This window comes from Amphibalanus amphitrite, unplaced genomic scaffold, assembly GCF_019059575.1.
Source record: "Amphibalanus amphitrite isolate SeventyFive unplaced genomic scaffold, NRLGWU_Aamphi_draft 000124F_arrow, whole genome shotgun sequence".
NCBI classification, from domain to species: Eukaryota; Metazoa; Arthropoda; class Thecostraca; order Balanomorpha; family Balanidae; genus Amphibalanus; species Amphibalanus amphitrite.
The window spans coordinates 129566-151741 of record NW_024881619.1 but is presented as its reverse complement, the minus strand read 5'-3'; the positions used below and the strand labels follow the sequence as shown (position 1 = coordinate 151741).

The 22176-nt window shown below is 48.0% G+C and overlaps 1 protein-coding gene across 5 annotated transcripts in view; it reads right to left on the bottom strand.

Moving 5' to 3' along the window:
• LOC122381658 (dynactin subunit 1-like) overlaps positions 1-22176 on the bottom strand; it is an 83768-nt gene that overhangs the window by 35057 nt on the left and 26535 nt on the right. For all 5 annotated transcript variants that reach the window (XM_043366078.1, XM_043366074.1, XM_043366077.1 and 2 more), the window contains 5 exons: positions 20595-20697; positions 19531-19724; positions 18896-19123; positions 17671-17851; positions 14477-14658 (listed from right to left, as the gene is read on the bottom strand). In XM_043366078.1, coding sequence (XP_043222013.1) covers positions 14477-14658; positions 17671-17851; positions 18896-19123; positions 19531-19724; positions 20595-20697 — 888 coding nt within the window. The remainder of the gene's footprint in view (positions 1-14476; positions 14659-17670; positions 17852-18895; positions 19124-19530; positions 19725-20594; positions 20698-22176) is intronic.

The following is a 22176-nucleotide window of genomic DNA, read 5'->3' as shown; positions in this document are numbered from 1 at the left end:
TCTGGAGCCGCCCCTGGTAAAGTTATGAACTTGAAATTTTCAGGGAATGTGCCCAATTTAGTTTTGGGAAAAGTCAGAAAATTTCAGCATCGTAGCTTCAGCGGTTTCGGAGATATTCCCGAAAAACCTGAGGGGTGGATAAAAACAACCCCCCCCCCCTGCCACTAATAGGGTTAATTAGGGTCCTGACCCACACCCGCATGGAACGGCTTCACACCAGTGTCTCTGAGGGCCCATAACGGCGCCTGTGAGGGCCTCACACCGGCGCCTCTCAGAGCCCAACACCACCAATCTGAGGGACTAACAACAATGTTTCTTGGCCCTACATCGGCGGCGGCTCTGAGGGCCCCACAATGGCGCCTCTGAAGGTCTTACACAAGCGCATCTGACGGCTACTACCTGCAACTCTGTGGGCCCCACACCGGTGACTCTGAGGGCTCCCAGCGACGCCTGAGAGTACCACGCCGGTCTCCAGGATCCCACAGGGCTCCTGAAGGCCTCTACCGATCCCTTGCTGGCCTCTCGAAGGCCCCTTGCCCCCATGTCTGTGTCTCTGAGGAGTGAGGACCCACACAACGGTGCCTTTGAAAAATGAAAGTCCACCGGCGACTGTGAGGGCTCCACACAGACACCTCTGAGGGCCCTACACCTACTCTCTCTACTCTGAGACACCGGTGTCTATTTAGGCCCCACATCGACGACTCTGAGAGTCCCACACCGGCGCTTCTGGGGCCCCACACCGGTGTCTCTGGCAGACACCCACCGGTAACTGTAGGTCCTACACCGGTGACTCTCGAGGGCCCAACCGGCGTCTGAGAGGCCCATGCCGATCTCTACGGGCTCCACACTCACAGGGCTCCTGAAGATAGTGCCGGCCCTCACTTGTCGGCCTGTGAAGACTCGTTGGCATCATATTTCCATTTCCCGTTAACCCGCGCATGACTGGGGGGGGGGGGGCTCTACAGAGCCCCCTCATGTTTTTCAGCAATATCTTCTAAACCGCTTAATGGATCAACACGAAACTTGCGGTACCTTCAGAAGCATCAATTTGACACCTTGTGTTAAAATTTCAACTTTCTAGATACCATAGTGTAGCCGGAAATGACGTTAGAGTGACATCACGTCGGCCGATTTTCATGCAAAATACTGAAATACGGCAAACGCTCTCAAGAGCTCAGTTTTAAAGCTAGATCCATTTTCTTTGCATGAGTGGACTACAAATACACATAGCTATCGAACTGTTATCTCGAATTTTCGAAATTTTGAAAAGTTTGAAAAATATTTATTGACAATTACAAAAATATATTTTTTGATTTTTTCAGATAGTTTTTGACTTTTCGCAAAAACCGGAATATATGTGATAGAAAACACATTGATGAACTACATTTGCAAGTTTTAGCCCAATATCTTCAAAAATAGCCAAGTTATTCGCATTATTGTCAAAATTTTACAATTTTTCACTACGTTTTTTACAGCAATATAAATGGCACCATCGTGTTCCGGAGCTCAAACTGCTTCTGATAGGTACCTTTTTTGTTGAAAAATTTCATTTTCAAAATTTGACCTTTTCTGACCTGAAAGTGACCTGACCTCCGGCAAATTCAGCTGACAATGACCTCAAATGACACAGACGACACTATTTTCGAAATCTACGAGTAAAATGGACCATAAAACATGCGTCACGTGACCGATACATGATATATAATTTTCGTGACCTAGGATGACCTGGCCTTGACCTTAAAAATTCGAAGTAAAAGTTCGGTACCCTCAGGGTATCTAAGGCATCCGACAAGGAGTGCGTAAAACAAAAATGAGCCTGATCGGACCGGCGGTCCGGCGGTCAGAGCCTAAATTGTGAACTAACAAAAATGTCGATAATTTTTACTTTGACCTGACCTGTGACGTCATCGGTGACCTCGAGGTCAATGAAAATAGGTTTCGTTCGACAGTTTTTCCAGGGCTATCAGACGCCGTTTGAATTTTGACGATCGGCACAGTAGTTTCGGAGATAGGAGGGGGGGGGGCTCTCCAGGGGGGCTCTGGAGAGCCCCCCTGCAGTCACTCGCGTTATGGAAAATACCCCAGTCATGCGCGGGTTAACGGCCTCTGAGGGCCCTTTGCCGGTCTCTGAGAGGCCCTACTGGGTTATCAATATCAAGCAGTCGCAGCAACAACTCCAGGGGCCCCACACACAGTCATCTGTGACGGGTGTGGGCTCAGAGCCACACCAGTGTCTAGAAGATCACCACAACGGCGTCCATGTGAGGGCCTCTCACCAGCACCTCTGAGGGTCCACACCGGCTCCTTTGTGGTTCCTGCACAGTGCCTCTGAGGGACACACACCGATACCTTTGAGGGTGCCACACCAGTACCTCTTAACCCGGCCGGGCCCGGGGGGTAATCCCAACCACCGCAGCCGGGGAGGGGCGTTTTTCGCCCCCCCCCCCCTGTCTAACTCCGTAAATAAGGGAGTTACGGAAACAAAAAAGATACCAAACGAAAGATCCATACGAGACGATTCTACAGCACCTAAAATTTTGACCTCAGGTCAATTATCAAGGTCAGAGGTCAAGGTCAAAGGCAAAAACCGGCACATGTGTAGTGATCTCAAAGTAAGCGTTCTAGAGGACGGCAGGATGCATCAAACCGGCAAAATTGGGTGTGAAACGAAAGAAGAGAATCTGAAGATTCCGAAACTGGACTCAAAATAAAAGGTCACGGTCAAGGTCACGCTCAAAACTGACCTCAAACTTTGCACTTTTTCATACATCTTGCGTACTAACTTCCAAGATGTTTTGAAATGTTTTGAGGCTTATCAGGTCCCTATTTGTGGTTCATCTTACGATACAAGGCTGCTCAATGGTCAAGGTCACAGTATCCTTGCTAGAGGCTATTTCACTGATTCAAGTTAGTAATAATAAATAAGACAATTTTGCCATCTGGAAGCTCTAAATGAAGGCTCACGGGAAAATAGATGCCATATTCGTGATCAGCGGGTACAAATACTTCATAGGCGATCTGTCATGTGTCAAGGTCAACCAAAGGTCATTCGAGGTCACATTAGGTCAACATAAAACCTGACCTTTTCCAAACAAAATATATATCATTCGACGCGGCTTGACAAGACGAATGCGATGGTACCACTGCCGTAGCTTTAGGACCATTTTTGTCGAAGTTATTTGCGAAAAACTAAAACCACATTTCGGGGTCGTTGACCTGACCTCTGACCTCAGGTCACCAAAAATATTTTTCTATTTTTTTCTATGTCAAACGCTACACAACCGTGCTCGTACTTTGTCTTTATCTCCAAAACTCTATTTTTAGCATCTATTTGAAGTTTGCGTCTGTGACGCTGAAGTTTGCCGTGCAGCGGTCTAGAAAAATCGACCCTGTGACGTCACCAAGGGGGCTAGGCATAGGCGTCGCCAGAGATTTTCGGTTGGGGGGGGGGCAAAATCAATTTTTGTGTTAACCCGCGGGCCGCGCCCCGTTGGGCTCTGCCGAGCAACGCGCCCGGTTGGGGGGGCCATTTTGGCCCCCCCCCCCTAAGATCTCGAGAACCACGCAACATAGCGACAAGCGGTAAACGGCGTTGGATAGCCCCAACGGGGAACTACCTTGTGACCCAATTTTATTGACCTAGGTCAAACCGATGACGTCACAGGTCAGGTCAAAGGTCCAATTTTCACCGTTTACAGGCACTTCAAGAAATGCGTTGTAAAATCGAGTAAAATGCATTTCATTGAAAATCATCGATGGGGAAATGTTCTTCAAACACATATTTTGCTATTTGAGGTCACTGATACCAGGTCAGGTCACAGAGGTCAGGTCACGGGGGGGTCACAATATGAAAGTGTCGTGTGATACATGTTTTATGGTCCATTTTACATGACAAATGCGATCATATGGGTCAGGCAGCCTTTGGGGCCAGCTTAGATCACGTTTTGGTCAAGGTCAGGTCAAGGTCAGGTCAAGGTCAGGTCAAATTAGGTCAAATTTCAAGGTTAATATTTTTGCATAAAATGGGTATCGAATCGATGCAGCTCGTCACGGGGAGTTCAATGGTGGTCTTTGTTTTGCCGTACGTGGTGTAGAATTGCTAAAAATTGAGTTCAAAAATTTGACGTCATCATTTTTGAACAGTTTTTTTCGCTATAACTTGGCCAAAAAACGAGATATCGATCTGAAATTTGGTATGTATATAGAAGAGCGCTGGGACTATCACATATAGTCCGGTTTTTTTGAAATTCGGAAAAAATTTTGGATTTTTTCAAAGTTTTTCTAAAAAAATCAATTTTTTGATTTTTTTTTTGGTCAAAAACCAAAAATTTTGAAAATCCGAGATAGCAGTTTTGTAGCGCCGCTTTTTTTCTACTAGACCATATAAAGAACTTTGAAATTGCTTGATAACTGTAGATTTGGTGAGCGTTTCAAGATTGCATGTTTTTTGCTCATTTTTGCTCGAACATGACCTCAGTTTGACCTCAATAACTCCTGACCTAAGGTGACCTAAGACTTGAAATTTGGTGTGAAGGTGTCAAATTGATGCCCGGGAAGGTACTGAGAATTTGGCGGCGCTGCGCGCCGCCGTTTTCTTGCTATTCAGGAAAAACCACAGGGGGGGGGGGGGCCAAAATGGCCCCCCCAACGGGGCGAGGGTTAAAACTTGCCTTTCCCCAGTCTTTACTCACTCGTTTACAGATCATTCGACGCGCAATGGTGCGAGGAATCCGATGGTGACAAAGGTTTTCTTCTAGCTATGACATGTAATTTTTTTACAGAAACATTCGAAATTTTGAAATTTCATGACAAAAACGACTGGTAGAATTATAGTATATAGTGGCTGCGATTGCCGACGCACTGCAGAGGGCCCCTGTGTAGACGCTCGACGCTCGTGATCATTACCCAGAAAAAGGTAAAAAACGCACCATTTAATCGGATCACCCTGCTAAACCTCCATTCACGCATGCATGCAGAGGTTTTAGTGAAATGCATAGGACTTATCCCAGCCACCGATCGTAGCTAAGTTGGGCATTCGGTGGAGAGTGAATGTCGGAAGTGTGAATCGGAACTGAAGTAATTCATCTTTGCTCCAATGAGAGGAAGTGTTTTGTTCACTCGAGTGTGAACAAAAGTTTCGTTTTTCGTGTGAAGGGCAGCGCTGCAAACGCGAACAAAAACTGTTAGGTAAACGGAACCAAAAGTTACGCACGGCATAGCGGCAAGGGATCCCTTAGAGATAGGTTTGGGACTTCCAGGCCATTTCAGGCCACTCAGGGTCAGTGCTGACTCTCAGAAGCATGCTTAGGATCCCGGAGATCGGCGTGGGTCACCTCAAATATTTACGTGTACGTGGTGCCCTAGGGCTTTCCGAGCCCAAGGTGGGGCCCCCAGAAGCCAGTGTGGGCGGCGGACGCTAAGAGACTAGGCCCAGGGTGAGCCTAGAGCCCTCGGATAACAGTGTGAACCCTCGGGGTCTGTGTCGAATCCCTAAGGACCTTACGTACTCAATACGTAGGGACATAATAAACATGTGTTGCGGACCTCAGAGGGACACGTGAGCTGTGACCCCTCAGATGCCGGCTTGGGGTTAGCAAAGTCTGTCGCCTCAAAAGTTTGGCTGAACTATCAGAGGCCAGTTAAGGTTCTCAGAAATGTTCGAAGACTCAAAGATCCCTGTATGGGCCCTCAGAGAACATGGACACCAGTGGGACTTTCAGAGGCCCTTTTGGGCCCTCTGAAAGCTTCTTTACGGCTCAGTGGAGCTCCTTAGGAGCCTTTGTTTAAAGCAAGCTCATGAGCCCTGCGACACTTGTACGGTGCTTGAGCCTGTCGCAGACATTTGACGAGAGTTGAGAAAGGCCCCGAAGATTTCGTTTCACGCCTTGAAAGAAAATTGTGTCAGCACTCCAAAACTTATGAAATTCAGCTGTAAAATGTAATAAAGAACGAACTAGGAACATCGAATGAATCATAGCATTGACATTTCCGAGTCTGGACTCGGAGTCTTGAAGATTTTGGCGACTGCGAGTCAGACTCTGGTTTAAACTGCACGCTCCAACCGAGTCTGACCTCACAGACATTCTCAGAAAGGTACCCCCATTTTTTCCCGACTCCAAAATCTCATCGGATCTGTATCGATCTCAGGGGGTGCCCGGTCCGAGGTTGGGGGGGGGGGGCAAGCTGCCCCGCTTGCCCCCCCCCCGTGGCGATGCTAATGGGGCTAGGTCCAAATTTTTTACTTCAGAAGATGTCAAATTGATTGGAGAAAAGGTACTGAAGGTTTCGCTTTCCTATCCCTAAGCGTTCGGGAGCTATCGCAAATATTCGCCAGGTGGGGGGCGAAAAACGTCCCCCCGGGCCCGCGAGGGTTAAGGTCCCATACCGGCGTCCCTGGGGTGGGTCGGCTCTACAGATACACCAGTGATTCTGAGGGCCCGCACATCAGTAGACGGCCACCCATCGGCAACTCCGATTAGATCCCACACCGTGTACTCTTGAGGGCCCCGTCGGCGTCTGAGAGTATCTTGGGTTGAGTTCTTTCGGTCTACTGAGAATATTTCCGATTCGCCTAAGAAGAGGAGGTCAGACATCGAACTTATAATCGAACACCGACTGACACCCCAAAGGGACAAAGTTCATCCCTTTGAGAAGGAAGCGTTTCGGTGGGTCGTCCCCTCAATCAATCAAACGCTCAACACGGAGAGGTGTGATTATTCTTTCGGGTAAGCGTGTTCATTGTTTTAGAGGAAACTTTGTTTCGGTCAAATAAGAATATCGCAGAGCTATTGGATCGGAGCTATTGGAGAGAAGCTGTTTGTTTCCGGTGTTTGGGAGAGATTAACCGTCGCACTTATTAGGGGGTCGGATAGACCCACCCCTCGTTTTTTGGCAAATAATTCGGGTAATAAGTGGTCCAATAGGGGCGAAACTTTAAGTAATTTCGAGATAATAAATTCTACACATTTCCTAAAAATATCATGGCCCTGCCACTCATAACCCTTTCCCTGTACCTAACCTGTTTGTTGAGACCTTACCTGTACCTTAGGGCATTGACTTTAGATTACTTTGGGTCACTTTTTGGAGATGATCTCAAGTTGTCGAATCTAGAACCTATTTGAACATTTGATAAGTAATTTTGGTGCCAATGCAACGCAACATGTTACGAACTATGAAGCTGCCACTGGTGGTTAACACCTACTTTGGCTATAGCTGGCGTAACACTTACTGGTTGACCTGACCAGACCTGACTATGCCAAATGCCAAATGCTAGAAAAAGACTCAGGTTCAGCGCAAAATTTTGTGCTAGGTAGCACTGAGGCTGGAGGCTTGTATTTTCGATTTTTTTTAAATCGTCTAGTAGGCCATGTGAGGGGGCAACAAACTAATACAAAAACATGGGTCAGGCACTGCGGATCCAGAAAGGCGACGCTGCGGGAAGTGCATAGACTCAAAAAGTCTCCGAATTCGCAAAAAAACTGATCGAATTTGTATTCCCTAATGCGATGCCGTGCACTTTAAAGCAAACTTTTTGTAATAAAAAGTAAGTTTTCGTCTTATTCCTGAAACAAAAACGTAAATTTCCGTCGATTTCTGGCGCTGCCGGGGTATTTGTCCCAAAGCCCCTCCTCCTGGATCCGCCAATGGGGTCAGGTGGCCTACCATTTTTTTTTCTTTTTTAAGAAAAAAAACTATCGTATCAGGGCTATGACGAAAAATAAGTAGCCTAAATCCGATGAGAAAACAGGATTTTGGGTACCTTAGGTTTGGCTCCGTGACCTGGTATGCCCCCCCCCCCGCGCTGAAGCCCTGGATCCGCCAGTGACTGTCAGTGCGTATTGAGCGAAAAATGTGGACCGAGTGGGAAAATTCGTATTATCGCTCATCCCGTTATTGTTAACATAGGGAAAACTTTGGTCGCTTTGCGGGACGGGATAAATTTATCCGATCGGAATAAAATTTTGCACACAACCTTGTGTCATGGTATCGACAAGAATTCCGACCCGGCCCGAAAGATCCTAGAAACTTTTGCAAAATGGACCACCCTAGTAACCACCCGCCATGTGCGGGCGAGGGCTAAGTGGTTTCGTAGAAAACCGAGAGGAATTTCATCCAACTTCCAAATTATGCCGTGATTTAGCTACAATTCAATCCTGTTGTTGAATCTCCCACTTAATTTTTTATTCTGTAGGCATTTAAACACTTTGCGTTTGTAAATTTATAGGCTGTTCTCCATCTTTGACAAAATAATGAAAATATCATGAGCAACAGGTTTACTCGAAAGTTAAACAAGACTGCATTGTCATGGTTAACCCTCGCCCGCACATGGGGGGGGGGGGGGAGGTGGTTGCCGGGTTCCGGACAAAAAGTCAAATGATAAAAGGTAAAAGGATGATTAGTCAACAGACATTACGTCAAAAGCAAGAAGTCAAAAATCTTAAAAGTCAACAGGTAAAAGGTCAACAAAGAGGAAAGTCAAAAGTCAAAAAACCAAAAAGGATAACACGTCAAAAGATAAAAAGTGAAATTGTCAAAAAGTCAATGAACAAAAAGTCAACTAGCATAGAAGTCAAAAGACAAAAAGTCAAATGGACATAAGGTCAAAAGACAAAAAGTAAAAACGGCAAAAAGTCAAATTGCCAAAAAGTAAAAAGGACAAAAGTCGAAGGACAAAAAGTGAACAGGACATAAAGTCAAAATCCAAAAAAACCAAAAGGACAGAAAGTCAAAAGGACAAAAAGTAAAAAAAAAAACAACAAGTCAACCGGGCATGAAGTCAAAATAAAAAGTCAAAAGGTCAAAAAGTAAAAAAGACATATAGTCAAAGTCCAAAAAGTCAAAAGGACAAAAAATCAAAGGGCCAAAAAGTCAAAAGGACAAAAAGTGAAGAGGACAAAGGTCAAAAGACGAAAAGTCAACAGGACATAAAGTCAAATTACGAAAACTCCAAAGGAAAAAAGCCAAAATCCAAAAACTCAAAAGGACAAGTCAAAGAGACAAAGTCAATGACACCTGGATCATCAGTCATTACATACATGAGATAACATTTACAAACAGCTGTACACAATTAAAGGTAGTGTGCCACCTTTGAAAGATTTCCCATTTTATTTTTCCTAGGATAAGAAGCTTCTGTTTTTACCTAATATCGCAAAAAAAATCAAAAATGGGCCTGGAATAGTGCCTTTTTCGCCTAAAAGTTTTTCGGTTTTTAGATATGTATAACAACTGTAGTGGGCTCACCTGCAAACAGGCGTCGGGCAACAATCGCGAATGCGGCGCACTTGTGACAATAAGCAAAGGTCATTATAGTGTTACGACCATACGACGTACGGGAATGAGTTATCAGCTGTCTAATCGTAGACAACACAATGTCGAGCCTTAAACTGTAAGCCCGTATTGTATTGTTTCTTTTATTTGGCTGTCGAACATTATTTATGGTTTGAAATATGATTTTATGTAAAATAATTGATATGAAAAAGCCGTCTTATAAGTTATGACCCCATTTCACCACACGCAAGTGGCAGAAATGACAATGATCAGCTGACGCATTTTTCTTGGCCGAAGTCAGAGCGCGCGGCCCGACGCACCACGCGTATTTGGAAATTCCGACCTCGACGAGCATCAGAAGCCACCTAACAGGCGTGTTCGAAACCGCAGGAGATGATGATGAACGGGTTTATCGAAACTTGATTGGATGAGCATATCGGTAATAGCGATTTCAGTGTGTGCATTTATTGTTCATAGTGGTGTGAAATGTGGTTGGGGTACGACCGACAACCCGTCGGGGCGAATTTCGCACTGGGGTACTCAAAATTTGAAGAATTTAAGACGTTTCCATGAGTTTTGAAGGTATGGATAAGTTCTAAAAATCCGGTTCTCCTTATCTGGGCCATTAACTCCATACGGTCCAAGAAAGCTGGCACACTACCTTTAAGCAGGATGCTGCACAATATAACCTGCATCATTGGACATTGAAGCGAGACTGCCTCCATTGCGCGACTGATGGGGATTCCGGGGATTCCCATGGCCCGCAACCGCGACTCAGCTGGTCACACGGGCATGCTTAGCTGAAATCTGACACACATCCGTTGACACTTACGTGCTAGGTGGGAGCTCGCTCGCATCGTAAGGTTGTCATGAGGCAGTGTTACATGATCCTTCGAGACAACTGGCTGTCCCAGGCGCAGTTTACTGGAATTATTTCAACAAATATAGTAACCCGGAATGTTATCGATACGAAAGGTTCGCTTGTTTAAATTTCCTATATTGTGTAGGGAGACGTTTCTCATCAATTGATTCCGTCACGGGTTCTATAAGCGATTTCACACTTTTATTATAGTTCAAGCGTATTGTATGGTACAATTGGTACAATAGTAAAGCGCGTCGCTTCTTTTAGATAGGTGGAAGTTGGAACGAGAGGCAATTGTGTGATTGTCGGATTGTTCTGCCTTGAAAGGAACGCTCATATCAGCATCAACAGACAACAACCTGTTAACCCTCGCCGGCCGAGGGGGGGGGGGGGGCGGGTGCCGCCCCCCCCCATAGGGTCTTTTCGCGATAGCTCCGAACACGCTGGCGATAGAGAGCTGAAACTTGGCATACCTGACCTTTGATCCAAGCCGGATCTTTTGACACCAACCGCATTTTTGGGTCAGGTCAGGTCACTGACCTATGACGTCATAAGTGAACCTCTGCACGGTCTTCAGATGTCGCAACTTCGCAACGCCCTCACTGCCAGAGGAGATGTCACAGGGAAATGAAACTTGCAGGATCTAGTATCCATTATGAGTCCCACAACTTGTATATCTCAGATTTTTCCTAAAGGTCATATGAGGTCAGGTCATTTTCGTGACCTCACCATTATAAGTCAATGGGGAAAAATGAAAACTGCTATTCTGGCGCCGGGAACGATCTCCAATTATCTCAAGCACACAGAATCGTGATTTGATGCGCTCCTTGCAAGGTTAGATGCGTCACTTTTGCAATGTTGACCTTGCGTGACGTCATTTATGACGTCATCAAGGTCATATTAGTTTTTCGTCAATAACTCTTGATCAAATTGAGCTAGCGAGTCGGGAAAGCCACCAATGGACTCAGGAAGACCTGCCGAATCGAATGATATGCGACATGACCTCTTTCGACCAGCTTCGTGACCTGGGGGTGCTGACCTGACCTTGACCTGAGGTCAACACCCCAAGTTGACCTGACCCGGACAAAAAGTATACCATTCGACGCGCCTGAGCGAGACGAACACGATGCTGCCAAAATCGGCGCTCTGCGGCCGTTTTTTGCGAAGTTATTCACCAAAAACTGAACCGTACCTTGGGGCACTTGACCTGACCTCAGAGGTCACCGGTTGACCTAGGACCTTAAAATCGGGTACCAATCTCTGCGTCTCGTAACGGCGCACACGCTCGTTTTTTCCGCGACGCGCTAGCTCCACCAGGGGCGAAACGGCGAGGGGAGGGGGTCGTACCCGCCCCCCCCCCCCCCTCGGCCGGCGCGTATGTAGAAAACCAATAGGTCCGGCGAGGGTTAATATTCACGGACTGCATAGTGCATACAATTAAGGTGACCAATTTTCAACGAAAGGTACGGACTGCATACAATTAAGGTGACCAATTTTCATCGAAATGTATAGGTCAATTAAGTTATCGAGATGCGATTGCTAAAAACACAATTTTTTTTTTTTTAGGACATCGGAGCTGTGACGTCCAAAGAGAGGTGACAAGTATAGCGCATTGTGGCCACCAGTTACTGTCCCTCTCCTTCATCTTCGCCTCCGCCCTACGTCTCCTTATCGGAACTGCCCCCCCCCCCGCCACCAGCAGGCACATTACGCCAACTTTATATAGATAACTTAACATTCCCAATATACTTTTTAAAGCAAAGTAAAAATAGGTAGGAGCGTTCTTATCGGTAGTGTCGGGGCACGCACGGGGACGCGCCGAGACGCGCTATGCGGTGCAGCCGGCGCCCAGCGGGCGGCGGCCGGGGATCAGGTGGCCCGGCGCGGGTCAGTCGCCGACCGGAGACGCGGGCTGCGGCGTACCTACTTGTACCGACTTAGTTAAAGACTGCTGTTAAAGACTACTTTTTGCTGTTGACTACATTTTGCGCATCAACTTTTCGCGCACCTATTAACTATTTGCTTGTTGACTTTTTGTGTGTTGACTTTTAGTGTGTTGACTTTTAAGCATGTTGACTTTTAGCGTGTTGACTTTTAGCATGTTGACCTTTCGCGTGTTGACTTTTAGCGTGTTGACTTTTAGGCGTGTTGACTTTTAGCGTCTTGACTTTTTTCGTGTTGACTTTTTGCGCGTTGACATTTTGCGTGTTGACTTTATGCGTGTTGACTTTTAGCGTGTTGACTTTTAGCGCGTTGACTTTTTGACATGTCGGCTTTTTGTCTCTTTGACATTATGTCTTTTGACTTCTTGCGTGTTGACTTTTAGCTTGTTGACTTCTGGCGTGTTGACTTTTTGGCAGGTTGACTTTTTGTTCATTTGACATTTTGTCCTTTGACTTCTTGCGATGTTGACTTTCTGTCTGTTGACTTAATGTCCTTTGACTTTTTATCCGTTTACTTTTAACGTTTTGACTTTTCATCCGGGAATCGTGGTTGCCACCCTCCCCCCAGGTAGTTTTTCTGCTCTGCACTCAACATTTTTAGAGCTAAAAGCCTGATTTCGTATAGCTGCTCCTCTATCCTTTCTTGATGTCCACTGAAAATTTTAAGTTCCTGTGGTTTTTGGTTTAGGAGATACTGACCTTGTTCTTCAGGTCATGTCATAACCCAAATGACAAATACTTAATATGTTGCGTTGGCTATGGGTCTTGTGAGCTTTTGACACCTTGATTTTGACCTGTTTCGCCAGTCTTACCTTCCACCTATCATGGAACATGTTGTTCGACGATGTACAGATGTCAAGGTCAGGGTCAAGGTCAACCAAATCATTGCGATATAGGCAAGCTGAATTTACTTTTCGTGAAGTTTCTTTGACTGTATTTTTGGTAAAACCTTCTCATTTCATGATCTCATTTAATATGGACACATAAACAATCGGTGCACACATCATTATACACACATACACTCACAGACATGCAAACACATATCATTGACCTTGACCTAACTTGACCTGAAAGGACCTCAGCAGCAAAACCCTGGTCGGATAGTGTGACAAAGAGGTTCTAACTGGCTTGGCACCACAAAACGGCATCGTCATCGGTACCTATATGATGAGCAGCGCACTTGATATCCAACGGTGACCCAAAACAGCAACATTTTTTAGTTTGACCTGACCTGGAAGGTCAATGACTGACCTGAGAAGGTAAAACTGGGTATCATGGATTTGTCTCTTCCCAAAGAATCTTTTTGGTCCCTACCACGAAGCTCTATCTCCAACAGGAACGAAATGGCGCGGGAGGATGGCAACCCCCCCCCCCCCCCTCCATGTGCGTTCTAGGATAGGAAAATGATATGTGCGGGCGAGGGTTAAGCATATCCTGTGATTTGCATAACGCAAAAGGAGAAACATGTAGTTTCCTAACGGATGGTAATCGTTGGATTATTAGGTTGAATGAATTGCTCGATTAGATTGAACGATAACAGTTGTTAGATTTGCAAGAGCGGTGTTGTATTCGTTTGAAAAAAAAAACTTCTGAACAACCGATTGTGACCATGATACGTGGCAAACAAATACTGACTAAAATACTAAAATTGACTGAACAAATTATAGTAAGTTCCAATGTGGCATGATGAACTACCTGTGTGGCAAGGCATCAGCTGTTTTTAAGGAATTTCCTACAAAAGAAAGTAACTTTTAACCTGTGCTGATTTTAATCAATGATCGAGGAGAAGGTCATTTAAAATACCAAAGCTAAAAAGTTTCCATCGAAAGAACGCCGCATAAAATTTTGTCATGAAACAGACGCATTGATATGCTAAGATGTCACGTGCAAAGGTCAAGTGCAATCAATAATCAACGCGTTTCAGCCGCGATTTGGGAGCGCAAAGCGTTTTCCAAGCGGGACGCGTTTTCGACGCGGGTTGTGAGCTGAACTGCAAGTGAAAACACAGCGGACGAAGCGATTTCCGCGCTTGACGCGAGTTCGACGCGATTTGCAAGCGTGTGCTGTGTTCCGGCCTTAAGGGCTGCGTGGTCGATCCCTTAAAACCAAAATGCTTAAGTTTCATCAAGTATTGACGAAGTGTCATTTCTAGTCTTGGAACTGTGGCTAAACCACACACAAAATATAATGAATAATAACTACCGACTAGTGCATCGTTATTTTGTCATCAAATCCCAATCACTTCAGATGTCTTTTTAATCGGATGTTACCTAACTGTTCAAAGCTACTCTAACCCCTTCAGTTATCTTTTTATACGGGTGATTGCTGACTGTTCAAAGCAACTTTATCAGCACGTTCCGTCCGCTATTTCACCGATCCTCATTCTCCCCTCACCACTCCGTACCTTGAGCGGCAGCATGGCATCCAGTTTTCGGCGCGTCTCGGCGCTGGCCAGGCTGCAGATCTCCGCCCGCTGGCGTCGGACTACCTGCTGCAGAGCGGCAATCTCTTGTAGTAGCATGGGCGAGTCGCGCACGGCCGGCGCCGGTAGAGAGGCCGGACCGCTGCCGGGCGACGAAGGCGATGCTGTGGGGGAGAGAAAGAGGGGTTAGAGAGAGAGAGAGCAACAGCGCTGGCAGAGGTCGGACCGAAGGCGACGCTGTCTGTGACAGAGAGAGGTAAGAGAGGGTGACGGAGACGACAAAGAATCCGCTCCGCTGATGGAAGACAAGGGCGATGCTGTGGAGACGAGAGACGAAGGGGGTTAGAGACACCAACAAGAAACGCCGAGTGGAGGCCAGCGAGAGGGGCACGCTTCCGAGTGAGAGGAGCGGGGAAGGTTAGAGATGTAGTCAGATGGAGGCAGTGGGTGGGGGACGGCAGAGACTAGAGATGATGGTGTAAAGGTGAGAAGAGGTCGAAACAACAGGTGGGGAAGACTGGTGACAACAAGCAGCAAAATGGTCGACATGAGAAGGACCTGGACAAGAGCACGGAACATAAACATGTTGGCGAGGAAGCACGAAGATAAGACTTGAGAAATGAACATGTAATAAAATAATGTAATTGTCACAACAAAATACCCTCAACAGCTGCTACATTCATCGCTGAATTAATGCCCACAACAGCTGTCCATAGCGCGCTATCGTATGGTAAACCCTCTCGAGCGGAAGTCCCTCTCTGTCCATTTACATGAGCACCATTCATAACCAGTGTGAGCGTGCCCCCAGCTGGGGTGCGCTGACATGAGCCGATGAAGTGCTCTGTCTCATATTCATACCCGGCCGCTGCGGCGGCACCTGGATGTCAACACCCTGAGCACGCGCCGGACGTCATCCAGCCGTCATCAGGTGTCATCAGGCGTCATCCAGCCGTCATCAGGCGACATCGGCTCTATGATGAAGGCACTGATGTGAAGCGGTGCTCACGCTCACACAGACACTCTTGACAGATAGACAAGAGATCATCGCGGCTGGCAGCCTGACAGCCACCAGTGCTATCTCCAATCGGAATACGAGCCGGCTTATAGAGTCGTCAGTCTTCGATATCGCTGGCTCGCCCGCAGTACACCTATCAAAAGTGAGGAGCGGCCCAGAGCGCTCGGGAACGGCGCAGAATAGGACAGTGCTGAGGGCGTCATGGTCAGGCCAGAGCAGCCGTATCTGGCACAGGGAGAATAAGAGCGAACGGAGCTCCCTCGGCACCGGCGAGGACGACAGAGGCGAGGATGGCGGGGAAGGATGGGTAGAAGTTAACTCTGTAAACCCTGACAAGTGACCTCAGAGACTTCAGGATGCCACGGTCAACCGCACGCAACGACGTTGCGTGGGGAAACAGCAGGGGCCGGAAACAGCTGGGCGCCTGACTGAGGTGTTACATTGGACTAACATACAGACTGGTGTGAAGGGTGATATTTCACGGCGCACAAGCGACCGACCGTGGGTAGCACGTGGGCGGAGTAGCGAAACAGCGCCGAGCGCCGCGCGATACACAGTGATGTCAATGTTTCCGATATCCGTACAACAGGCGTGACATCGCTCTGTCACAGCCGGGTAGTTCTCGGCAGCTCTGTTTGGACTGACGCCTCAGGGAGACGCGGCGTGCCTCTGATCTGACTCGGCCGGACGATTTGTCCGGTCTGGGCTGTATGACGGCGGTGGTTACCATTCGTTCGCCCCTCCGCGCCGCATCCCCGGTCGCTGGTAACTAAATGACGTAACCTGATGCAGAAGTCTGTTGTCTTGGCGCGCGCCGTATAGGCAGGATTTTGAGCGTCCTTTAGTCGGGTTCAATTGTTGCGTACACCACAGGGACTAAGCAGCCTAACAGTCTGACATCAGTCAGTCTGCCTGAAGTTCTTGATTGTTCTTCCGACTTCCACTCAGTTGTGTGTCTGCTTAAAGCAGCTGTTCAAAGTAGCAATATCTGGTCCCAGCAAATGACCTCAAATGATATTCGGTGGTAGAGTGAATCGGAATAGAAGTATTTTGATGACACACTATCACTCATACTCAGTCAGTGCTTTGGTTTTGCACCGAATTTTTCGCCCCATTGAACCTCGAAGTCGCTTGGGACTAACTTTCTCGCATTCTCGATGAGCTGGCCAAATACGCTGGAAATGACGTAACCCGCACGCGCAATGACTGATGACCTCAAGGGACGGGGAAACACCGCTGACGTCAATGAACAAAACCCCGTTCTGGGTGGCCTGCATTTGCTGAGAGCATTTGCCGGCAACGCCTGGACACGAAAAGTACCCGGAGGTGTCGTTTTAAAGTGACTTCAGAACATGTTTTTCAGTGAGGCTCTGGATAGGACGAGCAGCTTCTCTCTTGTCACCGAGATAAGACAGCGCCTGTTCCAACTTGTATAGCTAAGAAGATTTAGACCCATGATAAAAGATGAAATGGGGCCTCTTTTTGCGCGATGCCCTGATTGCGCTTAACCTTGTTATAGTAAGATCAATAGTCATGATATAGTACTAACCAACTAAGCTAGCCACAAAGCTCCGGTGTTCTCTGCTTTGATACCAAACCACAACAACAGCTTTAGTGACTACCTCATCAAACCATCTAGGGTATTTTCATACATGCATGCCTTAACAAAGCGTGAAAGTAGACTGGAAGAATAATACCTACTTCAGTCTGCTCAATAAGCACGATAAACATGAATGTCGAGACACGCCCTATGTTCGAACCATTTTTAAGCCACAATTTAATTAAGAACTTAAATAATGCCGTATCTATCATTCTAAAAAAACAAGCATCGTACACGTTTATCTTAAGCCCACATAACAAACGTGAATATGGAATTGCTCTGGGAGAGCAATACAAGGGAGCAGGGTCAATGGTCAGAAAGCGATTAGCACAACGTCCAGACAAAAACGCCACGATGCCAGCATGACGCGCCAGTAAAATCCCACTGACCCTCCGAAACCCTACTACCCTACTAAATCCCACAGACAGGCGGGGCTTACCAACCAGACCCTCTCTCCAACCCAATGTCAACCTGCTCCCAGTCGCCTCCACTCGCCATTCCCAGCCCCCCCCCCCCGACTCATATCCGAGCTAGCTCAGCCTCCCCTACCCCCCGACTCACATCCCAGCGTGCTCTGGGTCAGCCCCTGCAGCAGCTCCTTCTTCTTGATGAGTTTGAGTTTCTCTTTGAGCTCGGACCGCTCAGACTCCAGTGACTCGAGGTCCGTCTGCAGGTGGTTCAGCGTTTCCTCCGACTCGCGCTCCTTTCTGCGCAACAGCTGGTTGGCGTCGTCCAGCTTCCTCTGCGGGTCAAAGAGGGGTAAAAAAGGAGTTAAAAGGGGTTACAAGGGTTTAAAAGGGGCTAATAGGGGGGCCAATGGGTCAACAATTAGGGGTGAAAAAGAGACAGACTTATGGTCAGTGCGGAATGAGCTAGAGCGGATTCAACACGGGGTCAATCATGGGAAGAAAGAAATTTGCGTGGATGGGAGAGAATGCGATATGGTCAGTCGTCAGTGCAAGTTCAATATAAGGCAATGTCCAGTGGACAACTGGTCGAGTCGACATCATTCAATGTCATAGGAAGCCACACACAACTCGTGACCAAGATTTGCCCGAGCAATGCTGGGGAGGGCCAATACACCACGAGCGACCTAGACAAGACAGATGGCGTCCTGTGTACTACAGCGAAAAAATGAAACAGTACAACTACCAGCGCGGTCTGAGGAGGCATTCAGAACAAACAACCAGTCAGGAATCACAAACAATATCAGGGTAGAAACAGATCAAAACACAGTAAAGCAGGATTGCAACACTATCCCCTCTTTCGCCGCCGTGTAGCACTAGCATTACCCAGGTGTTAGCTTATCTGCCGACCCGCATTGTCCAGTGTGTCAAACGGCAGAGAAACATTGTTCTCGGCCGGTCACCGACCAGGCCGAGACCCACTTACACCACCTCACACGGAAACGTCGTGCAGTGGGGGCATCTCCAGTCCTCAGGACTGCCTTCGCGTGGCAACAGCCGACTTTCTATCATCGTTTTCTAGCGTTGGGCAGGCTATAAATTGTTGAACTACCGGCACTGTGCCTAATGAGACCACCTGGTCCTAATCAAACCTTCTTTCTTCCACCCTGTGAGACTTCATCCTTACTATTCGTGACCACGCACTCTCCCTTCAACATCAGCACATGGTGCGTAATTCCTCTTCCCCATCACTGTTTAGTCTCCCTTCTTTCCATCCCCATCACCATAAATACCGCCTCGCCTTCCTTACCTACTGCAGTCTGTTCCATCCTCCTCCTCACCATTAAACCACCCTCCTCCCCCACCCCTGAGCTACCGACCTGCAGTTTCTCGATGGTAAGATCCGCGTCCTTCGCCGATCCGGACAGCTTCTTCTCGGCCATTTCGCGCCTGACGTTGGCTTCGCTCAGCTCCTCCGCCTTCATCTTCAGCGCCAGCTTGAGCTCCTTGATCTCCTCCTCTCTGTTCTTGAGGCGCGCCTTCATGCCGCTACCCTCGAGCATCTCGGCCTTGACGGCGCGCTGGCGCAGCTCCACTGGCGGTGTCGGCTGTGGAGGGAGAGGGGGTGGTCGGCTTTTACTATAACGTTATCCAATCCATTCATTCCATATCATTGCCTGCACAACATTCTTTTTTAACAATCAGTGGGCTACGAAAACAGCCCAACCCCACACCGCAACACAAATCAGGCTTAGAAAGGCTTAGCTTATCCGCATTCCTCATATAGGTGCTGAGCACACGAGGATTATGGTAGATAAATGGCCCATGTGAATTCTTAATTAGTCCTCGCTGCCAATTGCACCAATTATCTATAGGTACGTCCTTGTCTGATTTTCTTTTTTCAGTCACCATCTGCCTGCTAGTTTCTCGTGCCATCATCAATCTCTTCAACCACCTTTTGCATTTTCAGACACCTTCTCCATACCATCTACCCTCTCATCCCCGTTCCACCCACCTTCTCCGGCACGGAGCCGTCGAAGTCGTACTCTCCCTTCTCCAGAGCGTCGGCCAGCCGGGTCAGCTGCTCGGAGACAGCCGTCAGCGAGGAGCGCAAGGAGTCGGCGCCGTGGTCGTCTGCGCCGTACACCAGGTCCACGCTGCGCGCCACCGCCTCCATACACTTGGACGAGGGCAGGCCCGACTCCACGTCTGCCAGGGGGAGGGGAGGGTTAGGGGAGGGGTGAGAGGGGGGAGGAGGCGCATCGCTATATATGTGTTGGCACGTGCCACATATTGAGAGAAAATAGTGGAGATAGGCATACAAAATGCAAAGATGATCACAAGCTGAGTCACAAGATTAATGAAAATGAAGACACGCAAGATCTTATTCGAGGCTGAACTCAGTCCATGCGTGTTCACGACGCTGATATAAACAGATACACTGTGACGGTAAGTCGTTATTTCACGCCAAAACACTCCCGAGCCACATATCAGCCCGGAGGATAACGCGACCGCAGTTGTTTTCGCGTTGTTATCGCCGTGTACGGTTAGGAGGCGCCAACACAATACGGCCACATCGTTCCTCATCGTGTGACACATTGTCTTCACGCAGCTATCTCGTCCACGGAGAGAGTCTGTGGTCTCTGGCCTGCGCGGTATGCTCAGATGTCGTGACGATAGTGGGAGTTACGTGGTCGGTGACCCATGACCCCGAGTTGTGACGTGAGAATGATAGTGGAAAGAGAGAGGGGAAGGAATAGAAAGGAGGCATGGAGAGTGAAATGAGGGGGGATAAAAAGGATAACAGGAAATGAGAGGGAGGATAAATGGAAGGCAACCAAATGGAAAGAGAGAGAATAGAGATAGTTTGTTTCTTGAGGCCTTACTCTTAGGGTGCGCCGACATTTTGGACATTTTGCGCCCCCTCCCCCCAAAAAAAGAGGGAGAGAGGAGAGTGGAGACAGATAAAAAGAGTGAAAAGAATCAGGACAGGAACACGGAGAGGAGCGAGAAGAGCGGATAGAAGGAAAGGAAGAGAGGGAGAATGAAAACACAGACAGGCGGTAAGAGACACATTACCAGTGAGCGCAGCCAGCAGCGGCGTGGAGGCACGTCCGACGTCCCTCAGCACGAAGCCCACCCGGTACAGGTGGCGCAGCACGTCTCCGATCGAGTCGCCCACCTGGCGACGGAGGAGTGGAGGTCAGAGGAGGTCACGGCGAGGTCACAACTGTGACAGAAGGGGCACCGGGTCATAGAGAGGTCACGGTGTCAGCAGAGGTCACGGGGAGGTCACGGGGAACATTCACTGAAACTTTATCATCCTGTCAGCAATCACTGGCACGGCCGTTACAGACTTCCTAGCTTACCAACGTGCTGGGCTTAGATAAACATCTAGAGAAGCAGTAATGGCCTCATCGCCGGACGATTACGATCGATAACTCAGAACCGATCGAAAGCAGTATCAGTAGCGAGAATCAGCTAAAGAGGCTAAAAGTATGCGATAGACAACAATTCGGCGTATTTTGCCAGCGGTCTTGCAGTTCCACCTGTCGCCAGATTCTCTTTACTCGTGTTGTCAGCAAGGGAGAATAGGCGCGGCCAACGTCAAAAAGGATATACTCCGAGTAAAACCGATGCGATTAGATATATCCGCAAAATAGCTCCATAAAATATGCGCTCCTAACAAGACCAATGAGACTCAAATACGACTTCCGTATACTGATTCCGGAAGAAACTGCCGATGCCGTGCGGCGGTCACTACTATGCTCATTCCAAACATCATCGTCTGAGGAATTCTACGACTTTCCAGGAGGCCGGCTGGCTATCTAGTATGTTGTAACAGTGACGCAATGGTACCATCGTAACCACAACCTGTGTCCGACTTTCTTTACTGCTCAACGGTCGTGATAAAATTTAGCTGACTCACCCGTCTACCCAGTACGGACAGCACCTGTTCCCCACACAGAGAATACTCTACATACTGACAGACGCGCTACAGTTGCACATCAACCACAATCCCCTGCGCCACACTTTTATCGGTTACTGAAAACCATAAAACAGGCTCAGTCTCGAATCATCGTTAGAGCACGCGCATGGGCACCGCCATTTACGTAACAGTATGGAAATACAGTTCTTCAGTTAGTCACGGCTTAGCGGTATGTCCCGGTGGAGCGTCATTCCCTGACCACAGTCCGTCAGCTCACGGTCGCCAGTCGAGCTCTGGGGCACGCACAGTACCAGTCAGCTCACGGGGATCGCGGCTCTGTGGTGGGGGGACTTCCGCGCCCGCCCGAGCGGCTAATCGTATTAGGGTGGGAGCGAGACTCTCCGGCCGGCCCGACAGAGGAGGGTTGAACAAGTGCGCGGCACGGAGAGCGGTACATGCCGCTTACCGCTCGGTTTGCTGAAGGCTGAGTAAGTGGAATGGATTCGAGGGTCGTGGTGCAGCGGTGGTACATGTTTACATGACCGATGTAGAAATGTAATACGGACTAAGCTGTCTGTCTGAACAATACGCGCTTTTCTGAACGGAAAATGAAATGTTTGACAAAGCCACAACACGGCTGTGGGCTAACTCTAAGAAAACTAATCAATGGACACATCACGCAGAAGCACTTCAATGGGATTTGCAGACAGGTCCTATTTTACTAGAATGACT